The 13,813-nt window shown below is 36.8% G+C and overlaps 1 protein-coding gene across 26 annotated transcripts in view; it reads left to right on the plus strand.

Moving 5' to 3' along the window:
• The window catches only part of MAP2 (microtubule associated protein 2), a 291,617-nt gene that overhangs the window by 212,746 nt on the left and 65,058 nt on the right, over positions 1–13,813 (plus strand). For all 26 annotated transcript variants that reach the window (XM_070458561.1, XM_070458560.1, XM_070458567.1 and 23 more), the window contains one exon: positions 3,096–3,380. In XM_070458561.1, coding sequence (XP_070314662.1) covers positions 3,119–3,380 — 262 coding nt within the window. In that variant the 5' untranslated portion in view covers positions 3,096–3,118. The remainder of the gene's footprint in view (positions 1–3,095; positions 3,381–13,813) is intronic.

The following is a 13,813-nucleotide window of genomic DNA, read 5'->3' on the forward strand; positions in this document are numbered from 1 at the left end:
GGCCTCTTGAAAACAAATTATCGTAATGTTTTAAGTGGATGATTATCAAGTAACACACTGCTCATTTCAGTGTTGGATTTTTTGGTTCAAGATGAAGATTTTTAGTCACTGAGAAATCTTTTCCACCTAGCCCTGGAGGAAAAATTGTCACATTTTGCTGGGAGTTGTGGGTGCTCGTATTATTTTATTTCTTTTGAATGTCTGTGGCAAGAACTCCCAGAGGTAAATATGGGCTGAAATGCAAATCTAAGTATTTTCCAAATCGTTTTGGAGATGTTAATAAATGTAACATCAAATGAAGGTTCTGTAGCTGGTTACTTGGGATGCTTTGCACACCAGTGTCCTACCCTGAGATTGCCATGTGCAGTAGAAGGGCAAAAGCTGTCAGAAAACTTGTATTATACATGCCATGTAGCTCAGTATTGCCCAAGCTTATTTGAGCACTTTACCACTAGTGGCCTTCCTCCCAAAAATGTAATCGAAGATCAATCATGAAAAAATGTCAGACAGATTTCAATAGAGAGACTTCTATAATTTACCTGACCAGTATTTTTTAAGGTCATCCACAGCAAAGAAAATCTGAGACCCTTTCACATCCAGGAGGAAACTGAAGAGACATGGAACTAAATGTAATGTAGAATCTTGGATGAGATTCTAGAACCAGAAAAAAGAAGATTAGGTAAAAACTAAACCAACTATGAACTTTAGTTAATAGTAATGCATCAGTACTGTTTCATTAATTATAGCAAATGAATCACACTAATATGTTAATAACAGGGGAAATTGAGTGCAGAAGATACATAGGAACTCTATATTATCTGTTCAAATGCTTCTGTAAATCTGAAATTGTCCTAAAAGTAGAAAACCTGTTAATCTTTTTAAAAGCAATATTAACAAGTCATGTACTTCTTTGTGGGAAAGTTTTTCTATTTATAAGTATTCACTGTGCACAAAAACAATACTTTGGACCATTTAAGGATGTGGGAATCTTATTTAAGCTGTTCTGGTAAAGAAAAAGTAAAGAAATCAAGGCATGTAAAGATAAGGGTGCTCAGCCAACAGTCTCACTAGCAATAAAATACTGTGATCAAGGTCACAGTTTGAATGTAGATCATGTTTTCAGCCCATTAGACATATGGAGATGCCAGAACAACTCAGAAGAAACACAGTCCTCAGACTCCCAATTTAGGTCCTTTCATGTTTGACTAGAAGACAGCGGCAGAGTGGGATCTAGAGCACTGCAAAACCATCTTTATAAAAGATGCTGTTTTCAGTTGTACTCATGGAGTGGTTAGTTCTTAGGACACACTCCTCCCATTAGGCTTTCCTGTCCCAAACATTGGCCGTGCCTGTCTTGAAACGTTCATTCATTTCTCTGTGATACATGGGCAGAAATTTGCAAGTAACTCTTATTATTGGACTACCAGGTTTCCAGGCTCCTCTTGCTATGCCAACAATTCCAGAAAAACTACTGAAAGTATTTTATATGTGATGACTGGTGGTATGATGACTGTTAGTACCATTATAATAACAATGGCAAAGGTAGAAACTACTACTTATTGAGCTTGCTGGGGGCTGTGCTGAGTCCTTACTTTGTTTAAATTTGCAACAAAGCAATGAACTGGGCATCATTGTCCTCATTTTACAGATAAAGATACTCTTTTATGCATGCACTTCTTTATACATCATCAGTGATGTGGGGATGTGCTTTGATTTATTCAGAAGCCCTTCAATCAATGTTTTAAAAGCTAAATTGCATATCCTATTTAAATGCTCATAGGGAAGATAAGTATAACCCTTAGGGGAAGCAATTGTGGGGGTGTGGGTAGGGGCTTTGGGGTTGTCAAATTAGTTCAAGTGAGTTAACTCATCTAGTTCTTGGTATGAACAGAAAATTAGAATAGGGACCTTAGAATAGCATTGAAATTCAGTAAAAATAATAATAATAATAAGATTCTTGCTAGAAATCTGATAGAAAGCTTACTTTCTTGACAGCTATTTATTTGTGATGTTTCTAAACAGAACTTGGTAGCTAGAATTGGATTTGTTTTCATAGAATTTTTGTTTGCTTTTTGGGGAGGGTTTAGGTTGAGTTACTATTTTTGAAAGAAAAAGGAAAATGTTCTTAGCTTCCATCAGAGATTCTGATTGTCTATGTCATCATAAGAGTGGGGACAATAGACCATCAATGAAGCTACATTGCTGGCAACAGCTTTTCAAAACAGTGATGTATCACTTCTTGTCAACTAGATCTATAAATTTAGTGGCTTCAGCTTATAAGTGAAGGCTGTGCAGTACCTACTGTTTCCTTATTAACACATGCAGAATACCTACTCCACGACTTATTCAAACTTTACTATAATTTATGGTCACCTAATGAATATTAGTGACTTAACTGAATTGGTTTAATTGTGAAATAAAACTGTAAGTTGTGACATAGGCCTAATATATTTATTCTCTATGTAAGATTTATACTAAGAGAAAATGTCATTCTCTTTTTAATCTATAGATAGAGCTTAGAGAAGTTTGCTGAAAAATTAAGTCAAAACTCTCTTTTAATATTCAGTATCCAGAAAGATATATCTACCTCTGGTTTGAATTAAACATCTTTGAAACTGAAAGGATTAATATACTGACCATTGTCTTTTCTAGATTTCACAGAGAGTTGTGGTTTTAACGAGTATTTGGAATAATTTTCCATAATCCAGCATGTCCCCTCAGCCATTCCTTTCCCCACTGTTTTCTATCCAGTTTTCTCATACTACAGATTTTCCCTATTTTCCCTGTTGAGTCAATGTCATATGTCAATGAAAGTTAGCTCAGATATGTCCTTAAATGCCAAACACTAGTTTTAAAAAATAGAATATATGAAACTGATGGTGATCTTATATATAAAAAAAATAGGTATTTCAGGAAAGATCTGTAAAAAACTAAGGTGTTAACAGTAGCTACCTCTTGATATTAAAAGTGGGTTATTGAATGTGTTTTCTTGACCATTAGTTGCTGGTGAGTTTGCTGTCAATTTTCCCTATTTTAGTACTTCAGATAAGCTTTCTCTAAGGTCATGGCTGCCGTTTTTCTTCTTCCAATCACAGGAAACATCCCAGGACATTGAAGAATGGCAGATGATCAGAAAGATGAAGCAAAGGCGCCTCACTGGACCTCAGCTCAACTTACAGAGGCATCTGCCCAACCACACCCACCCGAGATCAAAGATCAAGGAGGGGCAGGGGAAGGACTTGTCAGAAGCACCAATGGATTTCCCTACAGGGAGGATGAAGAGGGCGCCTTTGGAGAACATGGGTCACAGGGCACCTACTCCAATACCAAAGAGAATGGAATCAACGGAGAGCTGACCTCAGCTGACAGAGAAACAGCAGGTAACCAGGGGCTCTTCTGTCCTGTGCTTGCTTTGTGCTTTGAAGTCTGTTTATGCGTAAAGTGAATTAGTTTACAGCACTGATCTTCCTTCACTGGTGCTAGGACTAAAGTTCCAGTCAGTCAAGGGAAATAGACACCAAAAGGAGAGAAAAATCGTAGGAACTAGCCTGACATTCCCCCAGATTAGTTATATTGTCAATCTTATCTCCTTTTTAATTTTTACTTCATTTTTGGCTGTGCTGAGCAGCTTGTAGGATCTTAGTTCTCCGACTGGGGATCAAACCCAGGGCCCTCACAATGAAAGCTCAGAGTCCTAACCTCTGGACCACCAGGGAATTTCCATTTACCACCTTAATTTTAGTAGACCGATGGCTTAGTGTGTGTGTGTTTTGCTAATAGTTGTCAGCATTGTAAATCACTGAAAAAAAAAACTTCACTAACTGGGATTCTCTTGAATGATATTGGACTTAAACTGATTAATTGATAAGAGGCACATTTACTTTTTAGGGCAAGAAGGAATGTGGAATCTGTCTCCCAGCCTTTAAAAAGGGAAAAAAAAGGAAAACAGCACGTGAATACACAGGAACCATTTAATACTTCCTTGGATAGCTTTTTAAGAACTAATATACAGATGCTTAAAGGATAACAGGATATAATTTAATCTTAAAGTATAATTTCTACCACAAGTTTGTTGATGATATTGTCATTAATGGCTTAGAGAAACATTCAGTTCAGTTCAGTCGCTCAGTCGTGTCTGACACTTTGCTATCCCATGGACTGCAGACTTTAGTCTGCTCTATAGTATTCTTTACCATTATTTTCCTTTTCTCTGTAATTCAGAATGTAATGTATTTTAAGACAGTAATTTGCAGACACGCTACTCCAAAAACAGTAAGTGAACTCCTAGTAAGAAAGGCTCTGTCTGCTTCAAGATCATACCTTACTTGTTCAAGGGTTAGTTTTCTACACTCAATTGGTTAGGCACACATCCACGATACACTCAGTTCAAAAAATATATTTAAATTTTAATGGGCAAGTATGAAAGGCATTTCAAATGACTCAGGAGAAATTACATACATACATACATAGTGTGATTCTTTTCATTTAACAAACTACTGTTGAACATTTTCTTCGTATAAGCCATGCCAGGGCAAGTGCGAAGAATGGGCCCTAAACTTCCCAGAGCAGTTGATCTAGTAGCACACACGAGACCTGTGTGTACAGTTAATTCAAATACAAAACACAGTACATTAAGCGCCACATGAGCAGTGTAGAAAGGCAAAGTTGAAGAGGGGTTGTTTCCAAACCTTGTTCCCAAATCATGTACAGAAGCATCTTGAGGTTCCACAGCAGATGCACAAGAGTGTGGCAGAGTGTTTTTAAATACCCAGATGAAATTCTGTGATATTCAGTAGCTGTCAAATACTACATGAACTATTAATTTAAGATAGTTTGGTTTCAACATTAGGTCATACCACATTCTTCTTCATGGTGTCCTCCTGTCTTTTTGAAGCTGGGATTTTGGGGTCTTTTTGAAGTTACTGTGATCAGTAAAGCAAATACCCTGCAGAAATGTATGTGCAACAGGAAGAAGAGAGTGGCAGTGTCCAAGCTAATTCACGGATTTGAAAAGCTGTCCAGTGCCCTATAGACACCCATGTCCCATTATAAGAAATTGTGGTTAAGAATGAAATAAAAATATTAGTTTTACTTTTCATGGTTACAGGGAAGAGTAAATGAGGTAGAGTATATAAAGTAAATGACTCAAGAAGTAGTGTCTATTAAGCACCATTGTTATTGTGATTATTAGTGGTAGTAGTGGTGTTCATGTAGACAACAGGACACCCTGGATCAGGAACTATTTTTCTAAAGTCAAGTGTAATACAGTTTGAAGAGGGTGCGACTTGGGTATCAGGAGCACTAACTGGGAAAATATTGAAGTGATTGAGGCATGAGGAGTTGAGAACATGTTAGAAAAAAATGATTGTGGGAATAAAGGAGGTAATGTGAGAAACCAAGATTTTTCTCATCATTGTCCCCTGCAGCACTTGACATTATACCTCAAGGACTCAATAAATGTGTGTTGAGTGAGTAGTGGGGTGAATGATGCAAAAAGAAGAAAGTTATTTTCAAATTAATGGGGAAAGCTATTGAAAAGCCTTAACTTCGTCTCTTGAACTCTCACCAGTTGACTCTCACTGACTATTTTGGAGGCTTATTATGTACCCAAGAAAAAAAATCATGCGTAGCGTGCTTGGTCAAGCAGGAGAGAACCAACACCACTCACTATTTCATTTGTTCAATAGTCTTAATTAAGGTTGAGAGCATCAGGAAAAAATCTATTTGTCAGGTCAGTGTGGCCTTGCCAGCTTCTTTGAGAAAATAACATAAATTAAAAAGAAACTAACAGATGGTTATTTAAATTGTGGGTTCAAGACCATCCAGAGTTAATTTTGAATTCAGCTTAACATATATCAAATGAATTTTACATTACCTTTGGGAGACTGATTATTTAAATTTTATATGTATATTCATAGTGACAAAAGTTGTAAACAGTGATGTTTTCAATCCAAACGATGATGTAATTTTAAACCAGCCTCCCTCCAGAAAGAACAGACTTGAGTATTGAATCCATCAGTCATCCATGTATGGAAAGCAGCAGGAGAGGAAAAATGTAAATTGTTATCTTCTCATGCCTACAGAGGATTTTTCAGTGATAAGTTAATGTGCAATTAAATTTCTCTCCAAACTTTAGCTTAATAAAATAATAAATTGTATTATTGATGGCTTATATATAATTATTCCACAAATTGCAAACAAAAATCATCCCCAGTAAAAAAAGAATATTCTTAAATCTTAGATATGATCTTTTAAAATGCCATTCTTTGATAATGGAGACCATTGATTGAGCAGGCATTATATTTTGAGGTGATTATTTGAGTGAGGACCAGGTTATATATTACCCCACTCTTTCATCATTTCGTGTAATCTATCAGTATATTGCAATTTCTCCTATATGGGTGTTTTTCAGGATGTTGCGAACATGAAACATTTCCCATGACATCCTCAGCTGTCTGTTACAGTGTCCAGACCATGGCTGATCAAAGCCAAAGATCTTTCTTCTACTTTCCTTTTCTTCTGCTTTCATTCTTAGAAATAAATCTTTTCCTCAACATTGTTTATTCATCTCTACAAACCAGATCACGTAATAAATGAATTGCAATAATCCACTCTCCCTCCTCTTTCCTTCATCAGAGGGCACTTACTTCAGCCAAAGGTCTGCCTCCTTCTCTCTCATCCACCCTTTCAGTGTTCACCTTCATGTCTGGACCATCATAACTTTAATTTTTAAATGTGCAAGGCCATAGTCTGCTTACCTTTGATCTTATGCACTAAGATGGTGGGGGAGGAAGCAGCGGGGAGGGGCTGCATAGAAAATGCTGGAAGGAAATAACACTTTATATTTAATTTACAACTCACTTGTCTAGATTTTTTTCTCTTTCCTTTCAATTTAAAACTAATCCATAGAAACGTAGATAGAATTATATACTCACCTAGTATCTCATAACTTTTTACTTTAAGAATTTTTCTTACATTTACTTATTAAAGTGTCCTTTTTAGAAGCCATACCACTGAAACCAAAACAACAGATGAGAAACCATAGAAAATCCATGAAAAATTGGGCCACTTAGGAAAGTTATTGTTATTAATAAGTGAATACAACGTAATACTGAAGCAAGTCATTTTTAAATCATTTTCCACCATGGTTAATAAGAATAAAGGCTTATAATAAACGCTTCTTCTCTTTTCCACCTTATCTTTATTGAGAAAAGCAAACAGAATGCATTTCAGTCCCCATAGAGTTTCAACTCTGGGTGATAATTAAGAGCCTCATGTTTAAGCTTCTTATTTGTATGTGGTGCTCAAATGCATATTACAGTTTATATCAAGATAACATCTGGGCTTCCCAGCTGGTGCAGTGGTGAAAGAATCCACCTGCCAATGAAGGAGATGCAAGAGACGCAGGTTCCATCCCTGGGTTGGGAAGATCCCCTGGTGTAGGAAATGGCAACCCACTCCAGTATTCTTGCCTGGGAAATTCTATGGATAGAGGACCCTGGTGGGCTACAGTCCATGGAGTTGCAAGGAGTCAGAAAGAACCGAGTGACTGAATATGCAATACGCAGGATAACATCAAGATAACTAGATGTTATCTTGTAAGATGACCTCTCGTATTTCTCCTATATATGGGTTTAGTGACCCATCCAGGATACTTGGCTAAAGCCAGCACACAGGTGGCCTGCTTTATGGTGTCATGCTCCTTCCACTTCTCCGTGCAGCCAGACACCCAGCAGCAACAGTAACCGGTCATAGCCAAAGACAGTTCTTCCATTGCAGAATGGTCACATCCTTGTGCCTTTCAGCATGACAGCAAATTTATTCCCAGTTTTCAGCTTGAATGGAGAAAGAAAGGAGGCAATTCTGAGATGTTTACAGATGCCAAAACTTTGAAGTATTTAAAATCACACTTTTTAAGTGATTTTGACTATTCTGAGGTACAATGCTTTGAACACAGGTTAAGAAAAAAAAAAACAGCAGTCACAGCGTAAAGTGCCTTTGTGATTATCACAAGTCACCGCCAGGTCTCTTTTTGAGTAAATTTGAAGATTAAAGGTCAGTCCTTCAGTAAACTACCCCTTGATTTCCCAAGGGTTGTAGTGTTTCTCCAATATTTCTGGGGCATTTCTCCAGGTCTGCTCCCATCAAAGCAGTGAGATCTATAAAGCCCTTCTGGGTTATCATGGTCACTTTTTCCAGAGCTGCCAATGGAGATGCACCTTCTAAAGCTCAACACGCCCTTTTACATCCTCCTGATTCAAGCAGCCCAGTCATGAACATACTTGGATTTCTAGGTTTTTTGTTGCTGAAATTATAAATTTCAGATTGAAAATGCATAGTGGAGAAAAACGTTACCATCAGTCACAAGCAAAAATCTGAATATACTTCCTACACTTCTCTCTCTCCCTTTCTAATCTTAGAAAATTTGAATCTGCATTTTCTCCCCCCATATTCCCCTCCCTCCATTCCCACATTTGAGATTTAATGGTAGGAATCACCATCCCATTTAAACTATGATATATTATACATAATATATATTAATACACACAGAGCAAAATAGTGCAGAACCATTTCTCCTGTGAAGTGACTGAAGCCGGCCCCACCACCCCCCAAGGCAAATAAATAGGCTGGCCTAACAATACAAAAGGTTGCAGATTTTCCTTTCCTTGTTGCCATGCCAACCACTCATTGCTCTGGCTGCCATTTCCTGGAGCTCCGCAGAGGAGTGTGCAGAGCAGTTATTTAGCATTCAGGGTGGATCTGCAGAAAAGCACACGGCCTCACTGCAAAGTGTCTGCGCCTGGCGGCGCCGATGGACAAGAACAGAAAATGGGGATCTTTGCAATGTTTTCCTTCGAAAGGTTGGGCATCTGGGGCTAGAAAAAGTGAGAAAGACAAGGATTGCTAGAAAAGGCATGAGGTTTGTATTTGTCACGTTTGCTTTGTCCTATATGCTCTCTGTACCGTTTGAAGCAGGTTTGGAGTATTAGCTTCAATCATATGTGACTTGCCTTGTTGGTAAATAGAAGGGGATCTGAACCTAATTGGGGGCTGTCTTGCCTGGACTTTATAATGAAAAACAGCCTCTCAACCTTGGTAAGGTTGCTTGCTTATAGCAGATATTACTAAATACAGCTTGTAATGTTTTACAAATTAGAAGAAAAGATAGGTACCAGATACAGTTGTTTATTTAAGTGTGCAGTTGTAGGTAGTTCTTTCTATAAAAAAATGACCTTGTATCTTTCTTTGCTCTTCAGCCAGAATCTTAGAGTAGAATGTGATTGTTTGAAGCCGGTAATTATGAATCAAAATTTAAGGAAAACTTGGTTTCTCTTGACTCCTTTTAATTAAACCCAGTGACTCAACAAATAAAACCCATGATTTTATTCCTTGGAATTTTAATTGCCTACAAACACTTCAAGTTGTGAAGAGTAAGACTTGATCTAACGTAATATAATATTTTAAAATTAAGATTAATTTGCATATGCATTTACTCCCATGTATGTTCCTCCAGAAAATTCCTCCCATGCACTTGTGGAAATCATTCTCGTTTCTTTATTGTCTTGTTTTGGGTTAAAGTCAGAACTACATCATAGACACTAATATATATATATATATATATATTTACACATACACACACACATATATATAATTCTCTTTGGTCCACTGACACTTTGAAAAATTATTGTTTTGAATTTGAATCTTAATGCAACAGATTTGAGCTAAGGAAAGTTCGGAACTACTTGTAAAAATTACTGTCTCTCTTGTTTCTAGCTGTAAATATAATTTAATAGCATTGAATTTTTCACTTTAGCCTTTCTTGTAATCCTATATTTTTTTCAAGACTTTTTATCAAATTTTCTAATTTGCTACCATGTTGTATCATCATATTTTTCTTTCAATGTATCCCAATTTGAGGTTTTTTAAAATCTCCATTTAGAGAAGATTTCTAAACAGTTCATAAAATCTTTTATGTTTGTAGTGAATAGATGACAATAATCAGTCATGGAAGCCAGTCTTCCTGATTTTTTTTTGGACCCTCTAAGCCTGTGTTTTGGTTAGGATTATGCATGACCTTTATATGTCCCTTGTTCAATTACTAAGAATTCTCTCTTCCCAGAAAATAAAAGAGAAAAACCTTAATAGTAATTTGAAACAAATAAATTAACTAATATCTGGAGAATATTCTTCATCAATCACTGATGTGTGTTTTTGAAAAGTTATATATATATATATTGCTTGCACATACCTAAGAAAAATGTCTGTCACTGTATACCAAATATCCTCGTGAGGGTTGGCTCCAGGTTTGGTTTTATCGCTACTGGGAGGTTAGTAGGTCAGGGAGTACCTGGCAGTCATCAACACCTCCCTCTTTTCTCCCCAAGCCACTTAAGATGAACCGACTTTCTGCTTCAGTGTATCAAGCCCTCTCATCCCCTCACACTTCACTGCACCTTAGCACATTACATAAAGCACTGCTTTGATTGTCAGGGGAGTCTGGAAATTCATACCAGGAGCAGATGAACAGAACGACGGGTGCTGCATTGCAGACCTGGTAGTTTAAGCATGATCTGACTTGACATCTGATTTGTCCTGGGGGGGAAAGGACAGCAAACCGCCCAGTGCCCTCTCTCTTTGTGACTCGCCTTACGGAATGAATCACGGTTCAGCAACACTCAGAAAACAGCCACGCTGATGAGCAGAGAAAGAGGGAGGCATGTGTTCTAGGCTTTCATGGCAGCTTTTACCAAGTATGCAAATACTAGGTAATGCTAGTATGCAAATGTTAGAAAGGAGAGTTAAATGTCCACTTTTACAATTGATTTCAGCAATGCTCAAACTTCATAAAACATTAGGCAAAATGGGTACTAAGAGAGCAATCAACACATGATTCAGAGAAAAATCATGTGTAATAGAGATGATTCAGCCTCAGCACCCTGAAAATTAGATTCAATATTTTCAGTCCAGGTTTTATGTTTGGAAACACAGGTCAAGATAAGGCTGGGAGCTGAGCACCTCTGATTCTTGCATAAGTAACTCCAGCATGAGTAGTCAGTTCTCTATTTGAACTAACAATGTTCTCTTTTGCAAACCTAGTTAATTTGCCCAAGCAATCTGTTCTGGTTTCATTCAAATGCCGCATCATGAAACAAGTGACAGAGGACTCATTTGAAAGGGTACATGCAACAGAAGAGATTATTAGAAATCCATGATCAAAGGTTCAGAACTGATTCATTTTATTCTCTCAAATGAATCTCTTCCTCTTTCAAATACCCCTGTGTACCCTGTTTATGTCTTGCTAATGGCATTGATCATAAGTGTTTTGAGGTGGAAGCTGTGCTTCATTCATCTCCATGTTCCTTCTGGTATATAATGCAAAGCTTATACTCCATAGTAGGTGCTAATAAATATTTTTGAAAGTGAGATAAAGAAGAGAGAACCAGAAACTATCACAACACTGTGAATCAGCTATACCCCAATACAAAATAAAAAGTTCAGAGACAATTAAAAAAAGGAAGAGAGAAAATTAGTATTCATGTTCAATTTTGAGAATGGAAATTATATAAGCAAAATAGGGCTACAAAAACTTTGAATATATTTTGTATATATATTGTGTAAGCAATATATTTGTGGGAAAGATGATGTTAGGAATATTGGAACTAAAGAGGCAAATGGAGGAACATGGGGGGAGGCTAGATTCAGAGTAAAGACTGTAGAAGTGTTGACTAGCTCAATCAAGTTGGAATTCTGAAATACTGTTGTAAAGAGAGTGTCATGGAGGGATATAGCAGTAGACTTGTTATGTTCTGCAAGTGGGAGTGAAGATTTGGAGTGAAGAAAACATATCTTTGACTTAAAATAGAAGTAAAACATCTGATTAGAAATACTGTCTTGATGATGAAAACACCTGAACTGGGAAGAATATAAAATCAGGATAAATGACCTTTCTGAGACACATCCATAATCTAACAGCTAAGAAGTACACAGATATTAAACAACTTTTCTTGTTCATTCTTGCAAAATAGAGTCTGATGTAATAGAGTTGGTCTCAATAGAAAATGATACTGAAATATCCTGCGAACAGAACTCTAAAATGCACACCTTTGTTGATCTTCTGGCTTTAAGGTAAAGATTGCCTCACTACTATAAATCAGAAGGCCACACAAATTTCATTTCTGGCAAATGGACAAACTGAATCTTAAAGAAAATGGATGCACTAAGTCATAGACTTAATTATACTTTATTAAAGGAATATACTAGTATTGTCTTGGAGAGATGTTATATATCCTATTTTTGAAGGTCAACCTGATTAATATATCACCAATATTCTTTTACACTTCTTCATCTTTGAGTCTATAAAATTACTTGAAAATGATAACTTCTTAGGTAATAAACAGCATTTCACTGTTGAATAACAGGGGTATTTATTCACTAATTTTAGGAAAAATGTTTCAGTTTCAATCAGATACATTTCTCTAGTTTTCTTATGTTAAAAAATCTTAAAAGCTTCATGTAATTGATGACTTTCTTTCCTTTTTGACATATTAAATGAAAGATGCTCCCATTTACATTTTCTAATTTTAATTATTATTTCAGTCTTTAAAGGACAGTATTTAATTAAACTACTGTTAATTTTATAAGCAGTTTTTAAAATGAATCAATTCTTTGAATACTTTTTCTCCTTGTTGCATTTCCATGCTACTATTCTTTATCTTTTTTTCTTCTCATTTATTAATTTTTTTCCATTTATTTTTATTAGTTGGAGGCTAATTACTTTACAACATTGCAGTGGTTTTTGTCATACATTGAAATGAATTAGCAATGGATTTACATGTATTCCCCATCCCGGTCCCCCCTCCCACCTCCCTCTCCACCCCATCCCTCTGGGTCTTCCCAGTGTACCAGGCCCGAGCACTTGTCTCATGCATCCAACCTGGGCTGGTGATCTGTTTCACCCTAGATAATATACATGTTTGGAGGCGAATTACTTTACAGTATTGTAGTGGGGTTTGTCATACATTGACATGAATTAGCCATGGAGTTACATGTATTCCTCATCCCGATCCCCCCTCCCACCTCCCTCTCCACCCGATCCCTCTGGGTCTTCCCAGTGCACCAGGCCTGAGCACTTGTCTCATGCATCCAACCTGGGCTGGTGATCTGTTTCACCCTAGATAATATGCATGTTTCAATGCTGTTCTCTCGAAACATCCCACCCTCACCTTCTCCCACAGAGTCCAAAAGTCTGTTCTGTACATCTCTGTTTCTTTTTCTGTTTTGCATATAGGGTTATCATTACCATCTTTCTATTCTTTATCTTAAGCTAAAGTGTAGTTTTTTTTTCTTTAAAAATTATCTATTGGTTTTTTGAAAAACCAAGATTTGTGACTAAAAAATTGGAAAGATTGGAATAAACCTGTTCTCCTGAGAGCTTACCAGAATTGACTTTTCTCCAAACAAACAAACAAAAAAATTGCACTAACTTGACCTGTCTCACAAAGCATGTAAGACAGTTCTTCCAAGCCAGTTGTCACCCAATTCTTCTGTCTTGATTGTAGTAAAAAAGAAACAGAGAAATGAGTTTGAAGCAAGTACAGATGCCACTTTCAAAAATCGCATTTTAGAAGAGGAAGTCTCTCCTCTTGAAAATATTTGCCATCCCACCTTTGACAGTTTTAAGTATGATATATCACCCTTGGCACCCACAGTTTGCAAGTATTTCTAGAGGTATGCTTGGTATCAGTGAGACCCACTACACAGAAGAGATATAGATTGGTATAAGTAAACAACACTGAAGCAAAATCATCAATGT

Source organism: Odocoileus virginianus, chromosome 30 (genome assembly GCF_023699985.2).
Source record: "Odocoileus virginianus isolate 20LAN1187 ecotype Illinois chromosome 30, Ovbor_1.2, whole genome shotgun sequence".
In the NCBI taxonomy this organism is placed as follows: Eukaryota; Metazoa; Chordata; class Mammalia; order Artiodactyla; family Cervidae; genus Odocoileus; species Odocoileus virginianus.